This window comes from Pyxicephalus adspersus, chromosome 3 (genome assembly GCF_032062135.1).
Source record: "Pyxicephalus adspersus chromosome 3, UCB_Pads_2.0, whole genome shotgun sequence".
In the NCBI taxonomy this organism is placed as follows: Eukaryota; Metazoa; Chordata; class Amphibia; order Anura; family Pyxicephalidae; genus Pyxicephalus; species Pyxicephalus adspersus.
Window position 1 is genome coordinate 8,358,750 of NC_092860.1, and position 16,716 is coordinate 8,375,465.

At 42.0% G+C, this 16,716-nt stretch overlaps 1 protein-coding gene across 1 annotated transcript in view; it reads left to right on the forward strand.

The window, feature by feature from the left end:
• The first annotated feature begins 4,560 nt into the window (after nt 1–4,560).
• KIF19 (kinesin family member 19) overlaps nt 4,561–16,716 on the forward strand; it is a 44,909-nt gene continuing 32,753 nt past the window's right edge. Inside the window, exons 1-3 of the mRNA XM_072403478.1 lie at nt 4,561–4,852; nt 9,484–9,564; nt 14,398–14,508. Coding sequence (XP_072259579.1) covers nt 4,814–4,852; nt 9,484–9,564; nt 14,398–14,508 — 231 coding nt within the window. The 5' untranslated portion in view covers nt 4,561–4,813. The remainder of the gene's footprint in view (nt 4,853–9,483; nt 9,565–14,397; nt 14,509–16,716) is intronic.

The following is a 16,716-nucleotide window of genomic DNA, read 5'->3' on the forward strand; positions in this document are numbered from 1 at the left end:
TGGCAGGACACAGTAATGAGGGGGCCAGTGGATCAAATCCTTGTAAAATGCTTTAGAGGAGGTGAGTAAGGTGAGTATGAGCTCTTCTTTTCAGATGTACTTTGTTTTGGTATTCTAGCAACATAGTTTCTATAAAGTGAACCTGAACTTTGCCCATGCAACCTGCAGATTTTTTCTTTTATACACTTTTTTGGCATGGCAACCTTGAATCCAGCCAAAAACAATATGCAAACAAACTACATATGTTTGAAACTGCACCAGATTATAGCAGATTCACCTGAACTCAACAGCCCGTAGGCTGATGATTTAATCTGATATGAACAATCCTGCCCCACTTTACACACCTGTCCCCATTCAGTCTCGGCACCACTATCTTCCTCCTTCTCTTTCTGAATGGGATCTATGGCCACCTTGATTATCCAGACCAGGATAGCGTAAATTATCCTGGTCCGGATAATCAAAGAAGTTCATTTAGACCCACAAGTGCAGAGGATGCTGGGATTGCTGGGTATTCTGGCAACCAGTGCTGAGCTCGGCATATGCAGGGCAGCAGCTTTGGCAGTCACCCGGGACTTCTTTCCCAAATTAGTCTCATCATTTTAGGTTTTTTTCCAAACAAAGAAATGTAACAGATGGCAAAAAAATTAAAAAAAAAAGGTACAGTGATAGTACAAAAATATTTTACACAATAAAAAACCCAAATGCTTCCCACCTCAGGCCATGTCCCCATTTGAAGGAGTCTGTGACTCTAATCCACATGCTCGGTGTCTCATTTCACTCCTGCACTCCTCTTTGTTTCTTGCACATGCCCTGAAGATTCTCTGAAGATATAATAGAACAAATATGGTCAACTTCCAAGTCATGCTCGCCCAATATGAGCACCCGGGAAACCAACTTTAAATTACTATCAGGTAGTATCTGGTTGCCACCTACTGTCCCAAATTCTATCCTGATTGTTCCCCCTTATGTTTCCACTGGTGCCCTCTCATGTAGAATGCTCGCAGTCTCTGGCCGTCTCCTGTACCATGTCTGCAGTCTCTGACCATCTCCTGTACCATGTCTGCAGTCTCTGACCATCTCCTGTACCATGTCTGCAGTCTCTGACCATCTCCTGTACCATGTCTGCAGTCTCCAACTATCTCCTGTACAATGTCTGCAGTCTCTGACCATCTCCTGTACTATGTCTACAGTCTCTGACCGTCTCCTGTACTATGAGTAGTTTCAGCAACTACTATAGATTGCTTTAAGAAAAAGCTGGATGATTTCTAGAAGCACAGAATATAACTGGGTATTAAAGCTTTAAAGCAAAGATAACAGAGACTGCTGATCCAGGGAACATCCAATTGCCTCATGGGATCAGGAAGGAATTTTTCCCCCTGTTGGAGCAAAAAGTACCCGGGGATTTTTTTTCGCCTTCCTCTGGATAAACTATATCCATAGGGTTTTATATCTGGGATATGATTATTTCCCTAGTGGTTGAACTTGATGGATTTATGCTTTTTTTCAACCTAACCTCCTATGTAACAGATCATTGGGATCACTTAGACTGACCTGAGAGGTGCAAACTGCTCATTGCTCAAGGAATCCCTAACAACCTCTTGCAATATATATATATATATTATATTTTTCTTTTAAGCTATAATATGTTCCTGCAGTGTAAAATCCCTTCTGTCGTAATGGAATCCAACATTTCATGACATCAATGCCCCATCTGCTTCGCCACTGACTCAGTCCCATTGCCATCACTCTGACATATTATCAGTCTGTGGATATTCTGCAAGCCAAGTGGGAACATCCTGCACCATGGATATGGATATTGAAGGACTTCTTATAGCTCGCATGGTTCAGCAGTGGTGAAGCCTCCAGCCATGTTTTATTATGGCCCTATGGGTGTAGATGATTGGGGTCAATTGGGGAATTACATTTTAACCTGTTAATATTTTGCCTTTCTTGGTTTCTTTTTAACTCTTCATCAACATGATAATGAAATAGAAATAAAACATTGCCATTGTCATTGCAAACTTTCACACTGATGGAAAACTTTCACACTGATGGGATTCTGCACTTTTCTGTGCAATGCAAGCCAAATAGGGCAGGTGGGAGGGGCCAGTTAAAGGTGGGGTAATGCCTACATGTGGTGTTGAGCCTTTGATTGATAGGGCTGTAATCCAATGAATGGAAGGGGTGGGGTCTGGGAAGCTGGACAAGGAGGGGCTAGGTTATGTTGGATCTTCTGCAAGAAGTAAATTAGGCTGCTGATGCAAATTGCACAAATCATTTTCCATCCAGCAGAGAAGCCAATACAAAAGTTCCAAATTGAAGAGAGAATAATAATCTTCCTTATTCCTAGCTGGTTCTTTCTTCATTTCATTTCTAAAAAATCCCAATCATTTGTCATTATGAAGCCATCCATGAGCTAGAGTCCGGTGACTTTGCCTAGGCTGAGATGATGTCATCAGTCTGCTGCAGGCAGGAGGAAGCATTTCCTCAGTCTCCCCCATTTATCAGACAGCAACATTATAATTCACATGGTTGCAGCATGGGCTGATCTGTGTCAGTCATTAAAGATCCTCGCCAAGAACTGCACAGATTTGGGATTTATATGATTGTTTTATTTCTGAGCTGGGAAGTAGATGGTGATCAGGATGATTAGGATTAGATAATCCAATCCCACCAAGGGAGTACCTAGTATAGGAAAGAAATGAATACAGCTCTGTATGTAGTACTAAAATTAAAATACATTAAATGTATTATTAAAACACAAGCAGCGTAAGTATCTGAATATGACCTGATATCAACCTCCTGGGATTTCAAGCAGAGCTTGAGGAAGAAGCAGCACCAGGATCCAATCATTTAATTTGTTAACAAACAGATCCTGATAGGAGTTGAAGGCAGAGTGATAAAGGGATGAAAGGTAATAAAGGAATGAATTTATCACTTTTCTGCATCTACAGATGGAGCATGTCACTTCTGATTCGTAAAGAGCAGGGGATCTTAACCTTTTGATGACTTCAGACCCCTAATGGATTGTCCAATATGATCCCATACCCCCATTTACTAGAAATAATCATCACCATTCCCTATATTAGTTGCCGGTATGACTTCCAAATATGACAACAGCTTGAATTTACTGTACTTTAGATTTGGATAGCTAGGAAGAGAACATAAACATCATAAGCATTGATAACTTTATCATAATAATATTTAAGCAAAATGAAAAAAAATGAAAAATGACGCAGCCGCCTTTATATACAATGCATAACGCGCTTCTAGAATCCTAGAGATATGTACATTGCCAATACACAAATAAATACACGCTTGTTCAGTAAATATACATTTATTAAATTTTAAAGTTAAAATTAAAACATATTAAATTTAATATTAAAGTTTTAGTTAATACACACACATTAATCCTCGTAGCCGTAATCCCGAGTGTGACTCGGGGTGGATTTTACTTGCTAAAAGTAATAGTCACACTCGGGGGTTGCTAAAAAAATAAAAAAAAACACTTACCTTGTTTCGTCGGCGTCCTGCTCGTCCCTGCAGGTCCTCGGGACACGTCTTCTTCCTTTGATCTTTAGCCGGCAACTGCAGAGACGATCTCCGCGGTTTCCCAAGACTTTCTATTGGATTTAATACAAAATAGCTGTATTTAGTCAAATACAAAAATTTTTTATATAATATATATAATTATATTCTATATATATTATACATGCTATTGTTCACTTATATTACAGGTTTCACTATTTTTTAATTAAAGTTTATTATTAAATGTATTAAATATTGGACATATTTCGGTGAGTTATGCCTAGGAATTATAGGCCTACAATGTAAAATAAATTTCCATGCAAAAAAATGTAATGCTAATGATATTAAAAAAACAAAAAGCAGCTCCGGTCACTTCTGCAGTCCCTTGCAGTAATTCATTTTCACCACTAGTGGTCTTAAAAGGTGAATGACACCCACAGTCATGCAAGCCAGTAGACTGAGGACATCAAGTAAGTGCAGGGCTTCTTAAAGCAGGTGCCATTACAGCACTATGCACTCATATTTGACGCAGCATACAGACTGATATTTTTCTACATCTTTTAGAACGGGCAGAATTAGAACACTAGGGGGGTTAAATACAAGCATTTGCAGGAAATGTTGAATGTTCTTGAATATTCTATAACATTCCATTCACAAACTACCCAAGTATAAAAATATACATTAAATAAAAATAAATACCAGTACCCAGAGATTGAGTTCCATACCCCCAGCATTTGGTTTTGATGGATGCTATGGATACCCCAGGTAGAGGGTTTTATGATGCTGGCCATCGGACTACAAACCCGGCAGGGGAAATCTCTACAATTTTGCAGGAAAAGCAGGTTTTGTTATTTTATCTTTAAATAAAGTGTCCATATTTTTTTTTTCTGTTGTATACACACAGGTGTTACATTGTTACCTGTTCTTTCCCAGCAGTTGTAGTACCACAAAGTGGCCACAGGATGGGGCATGGGAGCTGTGCAGTGACAGCTGGGTTGGTTTGTTGTGTTGGGTTTCCAGATCTCCAGGGAATCCATAGGAGGGCAGAGATAAAGGAGAGCAGAGCTTCTGCACAGAGATCTCTGTCCGTCCCTGCAGCCTGGAAGACACATGAATATCCATGCAGCTGGCCCCCCTGTGTACACCGGCCTGGGGTCTCCTGCCAAACATGTTCTCCATAGGACCAGAGCTGTGGTGAATCCCTCTTGGCCGACCCCTTGTCCCCCCATAACCCTGACCCTTCATGTACGGCTAAACCCCAACGTCGCCATCCCTGCCCGCAGCCATGAAGGACGGAGGCGAGTCCAAGGACCAGCAGCTGACGGTGAGATGGCATTGCCTTGTGTGTTATTGGAATTTATACAAAACCTATAAATTGTACGCCACCGCTTATTGACCGCCGCCAAAGGTACGCGATCATTGGACGGCGGTGGATTGGTCGCAGAGCGGAGATGACGGTTTTTCTCATTTATACAGCGCTGACTTTTTTTATAGCACTTACCACAGAGAAAAAAGTATGCAGATATACATTAGAGTGTCAGCTCCTCTGGTGCAGATTGATGTGATTGGATCTGTGTTCTCTGCACTACAGTATATGTCAGAGCTATATAAATGTATAATAATAGTGTGTGACTGTTGGGGGGACATTGAAGTGTCAGCTCTTCCGTACAGAGACTGAAAGGACCGGCTCAGTGTATAGAACTGCAGTATAGGTCAGAGCGCAGTGTTCTCTGTACAGCACTATGGTATATGTCAGAGCTATATAAATGTATAATAATAGTGTGTGACTGTGGGGGGACATTAGACTGTCAGCTCCTCTGTACAGAGACTGATGGGACTGGCTCAGTGTTCTCTGTAGACCACAAAGTGGCCACAGCACTGCGGTATATGTCAGAGCTATATAAATGTATAATGATAGTGTGTGACTGTTGGGGGACATTAGAGTGTCAGCTCCTCTGGAGAGAGACTGATAGGACTGGCTCAGTGTACAGAACTGCTGTATAGGTCAGAGCACAGTGTTCTCTGTACAGCACTATGGTATATGTCAGAGCTATATAATTGTATAATAATATTATGTGACTTTTGGGGGGACATTGAAGTGTCAGCTCCTTTGTACAGAGACTGATGGGACTGGCTCAGTGTTCTCTGTACAGCACTAGGGTATATGTCAGAGCTAAATAAATGTATAATAATAGTGTGTGACTGTGGGGGGACATTAGAGTGTCAGCTCCTCTGTACAGAGACTGAGGGTCTAGCTCAGTGTTCTCTGTACAGCACTGTGGTATATGTTAGAGCAATATAAATGTATAATATTAGTGTGTGATTGTGAGGGAACATTAGAGTGTCAGCTCCTCCGTACAGAGACTGATGGGACTGGCTCGGTGTTCCCTGTACAGCACTGCTGTATATGTCAGAGCTATATAAATGTTTAATAATAGTCTGGGACCGTGGGGGACATTAGGACGTCAGCTATTTTGGTTCAGAAACCAATGATACTGGTTCTGTGCAACGCTGCAGTATATGTCTGAGCTATATAAATATATATTATTGTGTGACTATGAGGGCTCAATAAATTGTGAGCTCTTCTGGTACAGAGACTGATGAAACTAGCTCAGTGTTCTCTGTACAGCGCTATGGTATATGTCAGAGCTCTATAAATGTATTATAATTGTGTGACTGTGGGGGGATATTAGAGTGTCAGCTCCTCTATACAGAGACTGATGGGACTGGCTCAGTGATCTCTGTACAACACTGCGACATAAGTCAGAGCTATATAAATGTATAATATTAGTGTGTGACTGTGGGGGGACATTAGAGTGTCAGCACTTCTCTACTGAGACCAATCATACTGGCTCAGTTTTTTTTGTACAGCACTGCAGTATATGTCAGAGCTATATCAATGAATAAGTATGAGTAGAGTAGAGTGTCAGCTCCTTGCAGCAGGTGATAGGAATATCCAGTGATCCTCTTCATACACGCAATTCTCAGTTTCGGTGACCCCGGCCATGACAGAAATAAATGATGTGTGTCACACTGTCCAGGTGGATTCTCTATTGTCCTGGTTGAATGAATAATTAGAGCGTCCATCTGTGAGCTGGTGACACCATTATTACAGCCTCAGGTGTGTGATTTATTAGTTACCTGCAATACTATCACCAAATTGTATGATTAGATCCTCCGGGAGATACAAGAAGACAACACGTGACTCCAATCCCCAAGCATGTACAAATTTCATTAAAATAATACCTTGCTCTGCCATGAGGGTCTATGATCAGGCACTTCCTGTTATAGGGTGACGACGCTCTGTGCTTTCTTTCAATGAAGCTCCAGCGTTGTCACATGGACTTCCAATGGAGACTACGAGTAACTGTATAGACACACATTGGTCTACCGTTGTCACCATCGCTATAATGGTCCGGAGAAATGATCTGGAGTGAGCACATGCAGACAGTAATCCCTTCTGCAAGGGTGACAACACAAGAGCACAGCAGTGAGATATGGACAGAGCGTTGTCACCCTATACCAGGAGCCTGTGAAAGAGTTAACCGGCTGTTTTCTGCGTTTACTTCCTTCCTGCTTCCTCGTTGTCCTAGGCACATTGTCCGGGCGCTGTGCCGCGTTCACACTGCGCTGCACATTAATTACATGTGTGTGAATGCAGGCTAATCCCTCGCTGGGGGTCTCTGGCACAGGATTAGAGATGCCAAATAATGACACGTAATTAACTTTGACATAACAGCCATTCAAATCCGATGGCTTCGGCTGGGTAGTCACAGAGCGATGAGTCAGCAGCGTTTGAACGAACGACAGACAGCACGCAGTCCGATGGCGAGCATTTTTTTTTCAGTGGGAAATATGATTTCATATATGAGCAAATCTGAGAATCTGAATCTGTGCAAGTCTTGATGACTTTTCTTCTTTTCCTGCCCAGCTTACAGATGCAAAGCTTGTGATGTAAAGGGATCATTGAGCAAAATGGGGACATGGGTAGATGCAAATCAGGTACCTGCAACAGGTGTGCAACCCATGCATCTGAATTGCCGAGCAGCAGTGTGCCGCTCATGCGTCTGAATTGCCAAGCAGCAGTGTGCCACCCATGCGTCTGAATTGCCAAGCAGCAGTGTGCCACCCATGCGTCTGAATTTCTGAGCAACAATGTGCATCGGATGCGGCTAAATTCCTGAGAAGCCAACTGCGACAATGCCAGTTCTTATTTTCTTGCACATGGCGTGCTGTAAAGCTGACCGTATATACCGCACAATCTGACTGACCCACCCCATGAAGCAGTTAGATTGCTGGGGGGAAGTTTAAAAACTTCATAGACACCAGTTGGGGGTTCAGCCCAGAAAGTCCCCATTTAGGTCTTGTACAGGCCAATGGTCAATTTGTAGTTACCAATTTTAGCCGCATAGCCTACATTGATGGTTGCAGGATGGCAAAGCCCTTGCCAGGTATTTATGGAATGCCTGAATACTTCTGGGGAGCGTTTGTCCAAGGTTGGGAAACGAGGGTTGCAGGAAGCAGAAATGCATTATTTGTACCACTCATGTCTACGGAAGTCATTGATAGAAGAACCAACCATAAGATGCTACATGAAGTGTCTCAAAACCACAAATGGCTGCAAATAAAACTCTAACTTTAACAGGTTTTCTGTACTATAGTCGTAACAGGAAGTGTGAAACAGTAAGAATGAAACCTATTCTTACATATTTGGCACTGTGAATAGTGTCCACATTATTTCTCGTTTATTTCTTCCATTTGGTCAACCCAACTCAACAGTTTACAGCAACTCATGGAACACTAGCCCGGTGGTCAATGGGTTGAATGGCTCTTGCATTGTTGGCCAATGGGAATAATGTCACCCTTACAGATACCTATTGGTGGAGGGGAGCAAATTGCTCAAGGAACCCTAAGCAACGTCTAGAGGAACCCTAGGGTTCCACAGAACTGTTGTTGAGGAACCCTGGTTTAGATATTCCTCACTTTCCATTTGGTTAACAATGAACACCAGGAGAAATAGGCTGGTTTTCCCAAAAAGCAATAAAGAAGTTCCGATCCTCCACCACTCGATCCAAAAAAAAGTTTTGAGTTTGGATACTTAAAGCTTCAACGTCATACATCCACTCTTGGTGCAACAGAGTATGTCCAAGTGATTGTGGACACTTGACCATCAAACGTATGTTGACCTCCTACTACTGATGACGTTCAGGTGTCTCTAAAGAAAGGTTCTGGTGATCCTAAATCATACAAAGCATTGTGAACAATTGTACCCCTCAAACCCTTTGGTACCAGTTTGGTGAAGGTCCGTTTCTGGTCCAACATGACTGTACCCCTGTGCCTAAAGTCGGCTCCATTAGGACATGGCGTGATGGGTTTAGTGTGGAGGAACTCAAGTGTCCCGATCCTCAACCCTTTCGAGAACCTTTAGGATAAAGTGCACACCATTTGTGAGCCAGATCTTCTCATCCAACATCAGTACTGACTACACAAACACTCTTTTTGCTAAAGGGACCCAAATTCTGCCAGACACCTTCCAAAATCTTGTAGAAAGCCTCAGAAGAGTGAAGGTTGGTATAGGTGCAGAATAATGGGGGTTTGGGGCTTCATATTATTGGCCATGGGTTTGGAATGGGATGTCCAACATATTCTCATATATAGTGTTCAAATTATTTGTCCTTGGATGGTAATATCATTTTATAATAAAGAGAATAGGAAAAAACACCAGATAAATACCAATGCTGCATAGTTTTGTTTTTGATTGGCCGTGAGATCTGTGACATCATTCTTCTAGTACTGATTTCAGAACTTCATATTATATTCTTCTGTATGATCGCTAAAAGATAATAATTCAGAAGACTCCAATACATCTCTAATAAAAGCAAAATGTATAGTTATATATATATATATATATATATATATTTATTTAACATTGCATTTTTTATTCTATCTGGACAGGTGGCCCTCCGGATCCGGCCAATCAATGAGACGGAACTTATGGAAGGAGCCACCATCATCGCTCACAAAGTGGATGAACAGGTAGGATCATCATATTGACAATGATTATATTAATTTATTCTTGTTTTAGCCAATTAAATGAATATTGCATGGAAATATTCTGTATTTTTAATATGCAGCTTATCTTTACAGATTAACTTTATCTGCTTCACTGTAAAAGCTGGTTGCTTACAGGGCTCAGTAGCTCAAGGTTTTATTTTCTTCCGTATTCTCCTGCTTTGAAATGGCTTTGTATGAAGCAGCCTATAATATGATATGATATGCAGTGCCCTTAAATGTTGTTTTCTGATCCACATGCAATGTTATATAAGAAAACTGTTATCTCATTTATTTGGGCATGCACAGAGTGAGGTTTATCTGCTATCCAAAGATCGTACAGAAAGAAGGACAACGGCGAGGACCATACATTGTATATGTTTTCCATGCAGTTCTATAGCACGATAAGGTCGGGGAGGCGATGGGGTCACCACAGTATAAGTTTCCATTATATGGTTCCTTTTTATGTGTTTCTCCTGTGCATTTAGCTGTTGGTCTGGAATGACAAAAGCTATAACTAATTGCTATAGAGATAATTTCTATGTACAAGGCTATGTATAGAATATTTTTTCCCCATTCCTGTTCATTTTCTATGTGGCCCTTTCTGTGGTGCGTCACAATACGATGCTTAATTCTCTGAGTCACAAGGCCACGTGAAAGTAACAGGTCACAGAGTTCATGGTAATGCTCTTTGGTTTGTCTCTCCTATTAGCCGTAATACCCGTGTTTACAGCTGACTGCTAAAGTGGTTTCCTACGCTTAGGGTATATTTAGAAGGGATCAGTTGTGCGTTCTGTGTGATTATTTCCTGCGCTGCTCCTTGATCTGTCCTAGAATTCCAAAAGCCAGTTTGAGATACGACCTTTCATTGGTAAAGACTTACCTGTGGCAAAGTGGGGCTGGGGCAAAGGGGTGAGGTGGGTGGCAGGAAGGCAGAGGAGTGAGAAGGGTAGGAAGGGGGCATTGTGACAAGTCGGGTCAGGTGGGTGGCATGGAGGCACTGTAAAAGATGGAAAAGGTAGAAGACATGAAGGAACTGTGACAGAGGGTTCTGGTGTAGAAGCCCTGTGGCAGGGAGTGGTGGCATGGAGGCACTGTGTGACAAGGTGGTGGCATGCAATCCTTGGCCGGGGGGGTGGCATGGAGGCACTGTGTGAGACGATGGTGGCATGAAAGCTCTGGGGGGGGGGTGGCATGGAGGCACTATAACAGAGGGGTTAGTTAGATTGAATGAAATCACTGATGAGCACTCCAGTTGCTCTTGCCATGCCTTAGTGCAGGGGCACACACTGTCTGTGGTGCCTGCCAGGGTCATAATTGGTTTTGCAGTCCTGTGTGGGCAGTGCTGGCTTCACAGCAGAGAGGAAGCTGGCCAGTCTGGCACTGTGGGGTGAGGAAGGTGGCATGGAGGCACTGTGATAAATGACGTAAGGTGGGTGGCACTGATGCAAAAATGACAGAGAGGTTGCTTGGTTAATAGTGCTATGGCAGAAGGGGTCAGCGGTAGGTAGCATGGTAATGGGAAAGGTGGAAGGCATGGAGGCCCTGTGACATAAGGTGGTGTGGTCCTGTGTGGGCACTGCTGGCATCACACCCTAGTGGAAGTTAACCCAGTCTGGTTTTCCTGGCACCAGGGACTGGACAGCCTCAATGGCCACCAATTAAGCACCTGAAGGCCACCATTTGACCAGCCAAGCTCTACTCCATAGAAGCCATGGTTTCCATACTGCTAACGATCAAATGGCCTGAAACCACTGTATGCATTTTGGAATAAGTAACTCCATATCATTTACAAGAGTTCTGGATGTGCATTTGGCCCTGCATTATTAGTTAAACTTGCTTTGGGGATATATACAACAAAACCAAGACAAGAAACTTTATTCATGTCTCAGGTGAAGAATGCGGCCCATAAGTCTGATGCAAAACAAAACAGACCGAGCCAGGGAGAAATGGGCACAGATGGCGCTGGCTAATAACAGGCTTTTAAGATCCATCAACTACCCACTTTTCTGCTGAGTTGCTACAGCAACAGTCTGGACAGACGGAATGGCGGTGTGTGTAGGAAGGGGGGGGGGGGCATTTGGTGGGAGCATGCCAGGGACAATTTAGGACATGAAGACAGAAGGGTGTGCATTGCATGCAGAAACCTGCAACAGGTGACTCTGCATGGGACCAAAGCCTGAAACCAACATGCAACAAAAAAGTTATATTGTATTTATTGAAAACCTTTTGTGCCTGGAGTTCAAGTTCAAGTCTGGAAAAGATCCCAACAGGTGCACAAAAAGACAGATAAGGGTGTCAATCAGCATGCAGAATTTCATTCAAGGTCCTCTTTAAGGGTGTTCATAGCTGCCATATGTCACAGAGCGGAGGCATTGGAGCATGTTGTAGTGACAGCAGGGAAGGCTGCTTAACATTGTGCTGTCAGATAAAATCTACACTTTAATTCAAACAGCTGATTAAAAATTCATTTGAATGAGCCCCGTGATAATTAGGGAAACAATTCTGGTAGATTTTATTGACCGCTATTCAAAACTGGCCTTAGAAAAAAAAAATGGTGGGTAATGTATGGTCTGTATAATCCTTTCCGAAGAGTTATTTTGTCCAATGTACATCAAAGCAAATATAAAGACATAAAACCAAACCTTTGGTCTTCTTATGTTTTGGTAAGAAGGGAAAATGGGTAGTAGAAAACTTGCTTAAGATTGTTTTTCTGTCTGTGGGAGATTTTATTTTACTTCTTATTCTGTAGACACAAGAGGAAGTAAGGGAAAATCACAGCAAAGCAAGAAAAAATCTCACCCATTCCTACTAGCGCATTGCAAAAATGCACACACATACAGAAATGCATGCAATTTTGTGTGCTGAATTTCTACTCCTAACTCCTAATGGCACCCTAAATGCTGTTCACTTCAGCTCAATGTATGCACAAATTTTCTAGGCAACTGGGGTATTGGCCTGTGCTACCCTAATGCCAACTAAAAAGTCAGCATGCCTGAGTTTCTAAAAATGCTTTGCATAGCCATAGTGGGAACCCAGCCTTGTATAGTTGTTGCTGAAACACAAAACCCCTATTTGAAAATTTACCCCCACTTTCTGTATCTGTGGTAACTTTAACATTTTGGAATTCCTATTAACAAAATTCTTATCATGGAATGCCACCATATTTTGTTTGTAACATTGGCATGCTGCAGGGTTCCTAAAATTGGCATGCTGCAGGGTTCGTAACATTGGGATGCTTCATGGTGGAAAATGTTGCACGAGTTGTGATCCCCTTCCCACACTACTTTCTACACTTCATTCCCTGCATTAAAGCTTGTGAACTCATCTATCCATGCACCCTACACCCCATTTAAATGAATGTGATGTCAGGGTGGAATGGGCTTCCAATGCACCCAGCCTGGGAATCTACCCTCCTACCACTTGGAAATGGGCAGCCAGGCAGCTGTGCTGTGGTGCTCCAGGCTGGGCTCTGTCTGCATGCATTGATATGCACCCACTTGTTACCCTTTGATAGTTGTAACGCAAAACCCAAGGGGGCCCTAGAAGAGACCTTGATAAATATTCCTAAAGATCTATAGTTGCACCACTGGTAACAACTGTCTAAGAGGAGATTTCCCCTCTTTTTAATAAGGTTTCACCCTAATTCCTGTTTTGTCTTCGGAACAGGAAAAGGTACCCAGAGTGCAAGGAGAAGATAATCATCCTTTATCCAAAAAAACATGTTTTGGCTTTAGGTTCACTTTTGTAGTGCATATAGGGTTGATGCCTTTCCATGACTTTGCCTGAACTAAAAGGTTTGGGAATGGACTGTCCCTCAGAACAGGTTCTCCCTTCTATAAATCAGATATTGACCGACTCTTCAGTCTCTATTTCTTGCCACTGGTTGGCCAAAACTCCAAAATGCCCTTTTATAGCGTCATACCTTAATCCTGAGCGTTAATGGACAGTGTCTGCAGTAAATAGCAGCCATTGTTCTGGTTCTCAGGACACTATCATGGGTCTGGTTAGCAAGAGAAGGGCACCATTGTCTGGCCCACCTGCACGACAATTCCAGTACAGGTTGTCTAGCCAGGAATCGTCTTTGCAACCTGGCACAGTTTCTGGAATAATTCCTTTATCTGATTTGGGAGAATTTGCAGAGTCTGTAGGCTGGGTACCATCTGTTCCTGCTTTTATCCGGACATGCTCTTCTTTACTTGCAAAGGAGCCGGTTCACAGACAGTTGGCAAACAGATTAGCTGGTATTAGTTCCCTCCAAGAACACTTTCTCTATGTGGTATGTATGTTCTGCCCAATTGGGTGGCTATTTTGGTGCCTTGGTTTCACAATGACTTCAAGCTCTTATCTTTGTTTGTGAACTGCATTGTGCTGGAAAAGAAAAGGGCTGTTATTGTGGCCAATCAGGTGCCCGCTATGGACAGGTGCGGACAAGAAACATGTTGGTGGGAGGAGAGGGTGAAGATATTATTTAATTACTATACCATCACCAGATGGGTACCAGAAGGTGACCAATGTGTTTAGAAAGAAGTAGGTCACCTCTTTGGCTCTGCCATAATGTATAGCTATGTAAATATAAGAAATACTTTAGCAAATATAAAGCCGCTCCCAGATACATATATCCTCAGCCATGCCTGCTTGCCTGGAGTTCATCTTTAAACTAAAGTTTTGTAAAATTTATGAAAAAACTTCTGCAACCTTGTGTTGACTCCAAACAGTGTCGTCATTGGAAAACCCTAAACACAATTCACATATCCAAGATGTGTCCCATACAACAATTAGGACTCACCATAATATATTTTAATATTTCTTTTCCAGATGGTGGTTTTAATGGATCCCATGGAAGATCCGGATGACATTCTAAGAGCCAACCGTTCTCGGGAGAAGTCTTATATGTTTGATGTGACGTTCGATTACACGGCTAATCAGGTATACATTTCTGAAGGTTTCCTGCACAGTGTAATGAATAAAAATGTTTCTTGGCCCATATCCATGCAACGTTTAGGGGTTTTAGAGCTTAAGGAAATGTTATGCCTTGTTTCACTATTTTTTATGGTTTAGGGAATGGAATAATAAACTTTTCTTGATAATATAGTTCAGTCTTCATATGTTTCTTAACCCCCCATCAAAAATAATCATCATTGTTGTTTAAAGAACCCTAAACTTCAGCAAAGTATCTGGTGGTCCACAACAATGGTTCAAAGATCCATTTCTCCATCTTTAACTTGTTTTCCAGGCTTAATTATGCAGGTTCTCATGAAGTTAGACTTCATTCATCACATATTCCTTTGCCTCTCCAATCAATTGCTAAATGGCATGATTATGTGCTGAAGTGCCGTGTAATCTTTGGAACACATCTTTAGTGCCAATTTAAGGGATGGAAAAGCATGCACAACTTCACCTCCAATCACTCATATTCAACCATATGGCATTGGTTGGGAGCTATTTTGTGCATGTGTTTGCATAAGGTTGAGTTTATGTTGTAGAAGTTTGGGGTGCAGATCCTGGATGCAATATGTAGCTTCTGTCTGCCCTTGAGCAGCAAGCTGCTTCCTTGACTTAATTGGGATGTGCTCCAAGGCTGCCACTGAACGTAGTTGCTTTGTGGTTGTGTTGCAATTGTCCATCATCTCTTGTTGTGCAGTGAACCTCATCCAACTGCATGATAAAGCATTCATCAAACTCTGTGGCTGGCTTTAAAAACTACTTCTGGACGCATATAGGGGCATCCAGGAGTGGCTAACCACATGGTTTAAGATTGCATACCTGAAAGATATGAACTCCTATGTGCTGATATTCCTTTTTCCAACTCACAGGATATGGCTGATCTCGTGCTAGGTGGCCATATATAAGTGCCCTATCAGCTACCACCTTGGGCTGCACATGGCAGAGATTGGCAGATATTGGCATGTGAAAACTGGAACAAAAAACATAACAGAGACTGATCAAAGTGGAAAGGGATATAGAGGAGTCAGTAGATTTTATAGTGATGGAAGATGTTCAGAAATGTTGGGTTTGAAATGATAACCATGGAGGATTGGGAGAAATCTTTTATCCTTAATCATAAACTCGCGCTGACATGTAAAACCCAGAAGACTAATTACAAGATACTATCTAGATGGTATTGCTGCCCTTCGGTATGACCGAACGGAACAATTTAAAATAACCTGGTCTGTTTGGGACTGGTTCAAAGAATCCCCCAACTCCAAACATATATACGCTAAGGTAATAATTGTCCAGAGACTCATCGGTTCTAATGATGAGGGTCACTATTTAGAATCCACTGCCCCTGTTTTGTCTACCTTCCCCCCCTACTACCCCCCAGGGATATCTTGTTGTTTGTTTATGTATATTGTTTTATATTTTGAGTTTGTTTATTTTTATGGCTGTTGGTATCAACCATGGGTCTATATAATAACATGGACTTCAGGTCCATCTACCCATGATACTGACGAGACATTAAAACATTAGACAATCATACTGATGGGCTTGTGTAAATCCTCTAGGCCCATAAGGGTATTTTGGTATTAGTCCATACGACCTAAAGTGCCAAAATTCCAATATGGATCTCTTTCATACCTTCAGATTAATGGTAGTTGTATTGTTGTAATATATTTGTATTGGATATACCCTGTTTATTTGTATGTTGTTAAATATTTTTGTAAAATAAAAGCGATTGAAAATAAATTTTGGGTTTCGGTGAGGTTTGGTGATACCCTTAAATTTAAGTCCTTTCTCAAATGATGAATTTTTTTGAGTGGGCATCGAACGTTGCTTGTATTTTATCTCTGGAACCATGTCGGGAGATGCACAGATTTTTGTAACACCAATTTGCGGTCACCCTAGACCCCTCAAAGCAGATCTCTGGTTGGTTAAGGGAGGTCACTGAGCATAGGCTGTTCTTTTTGCATTGTCATTATTGGTATCCTCGACATTTCAATTACATAACGATGATTAGGAGGTGATGGTGAGGCCTTGAGCTCTGTTTGCTTCATACATTAATGTGGCTCCATAGCGCCCGGTGCTCAGGTGGCACATCCAGAGAGAGTAAACATTAACTGTATATTTTTTCAGGAATGGTTCCTCAGATGCAGCCTCCCCGGTGACATTGTAATTAGACTTAACCTGTTCAGCTCA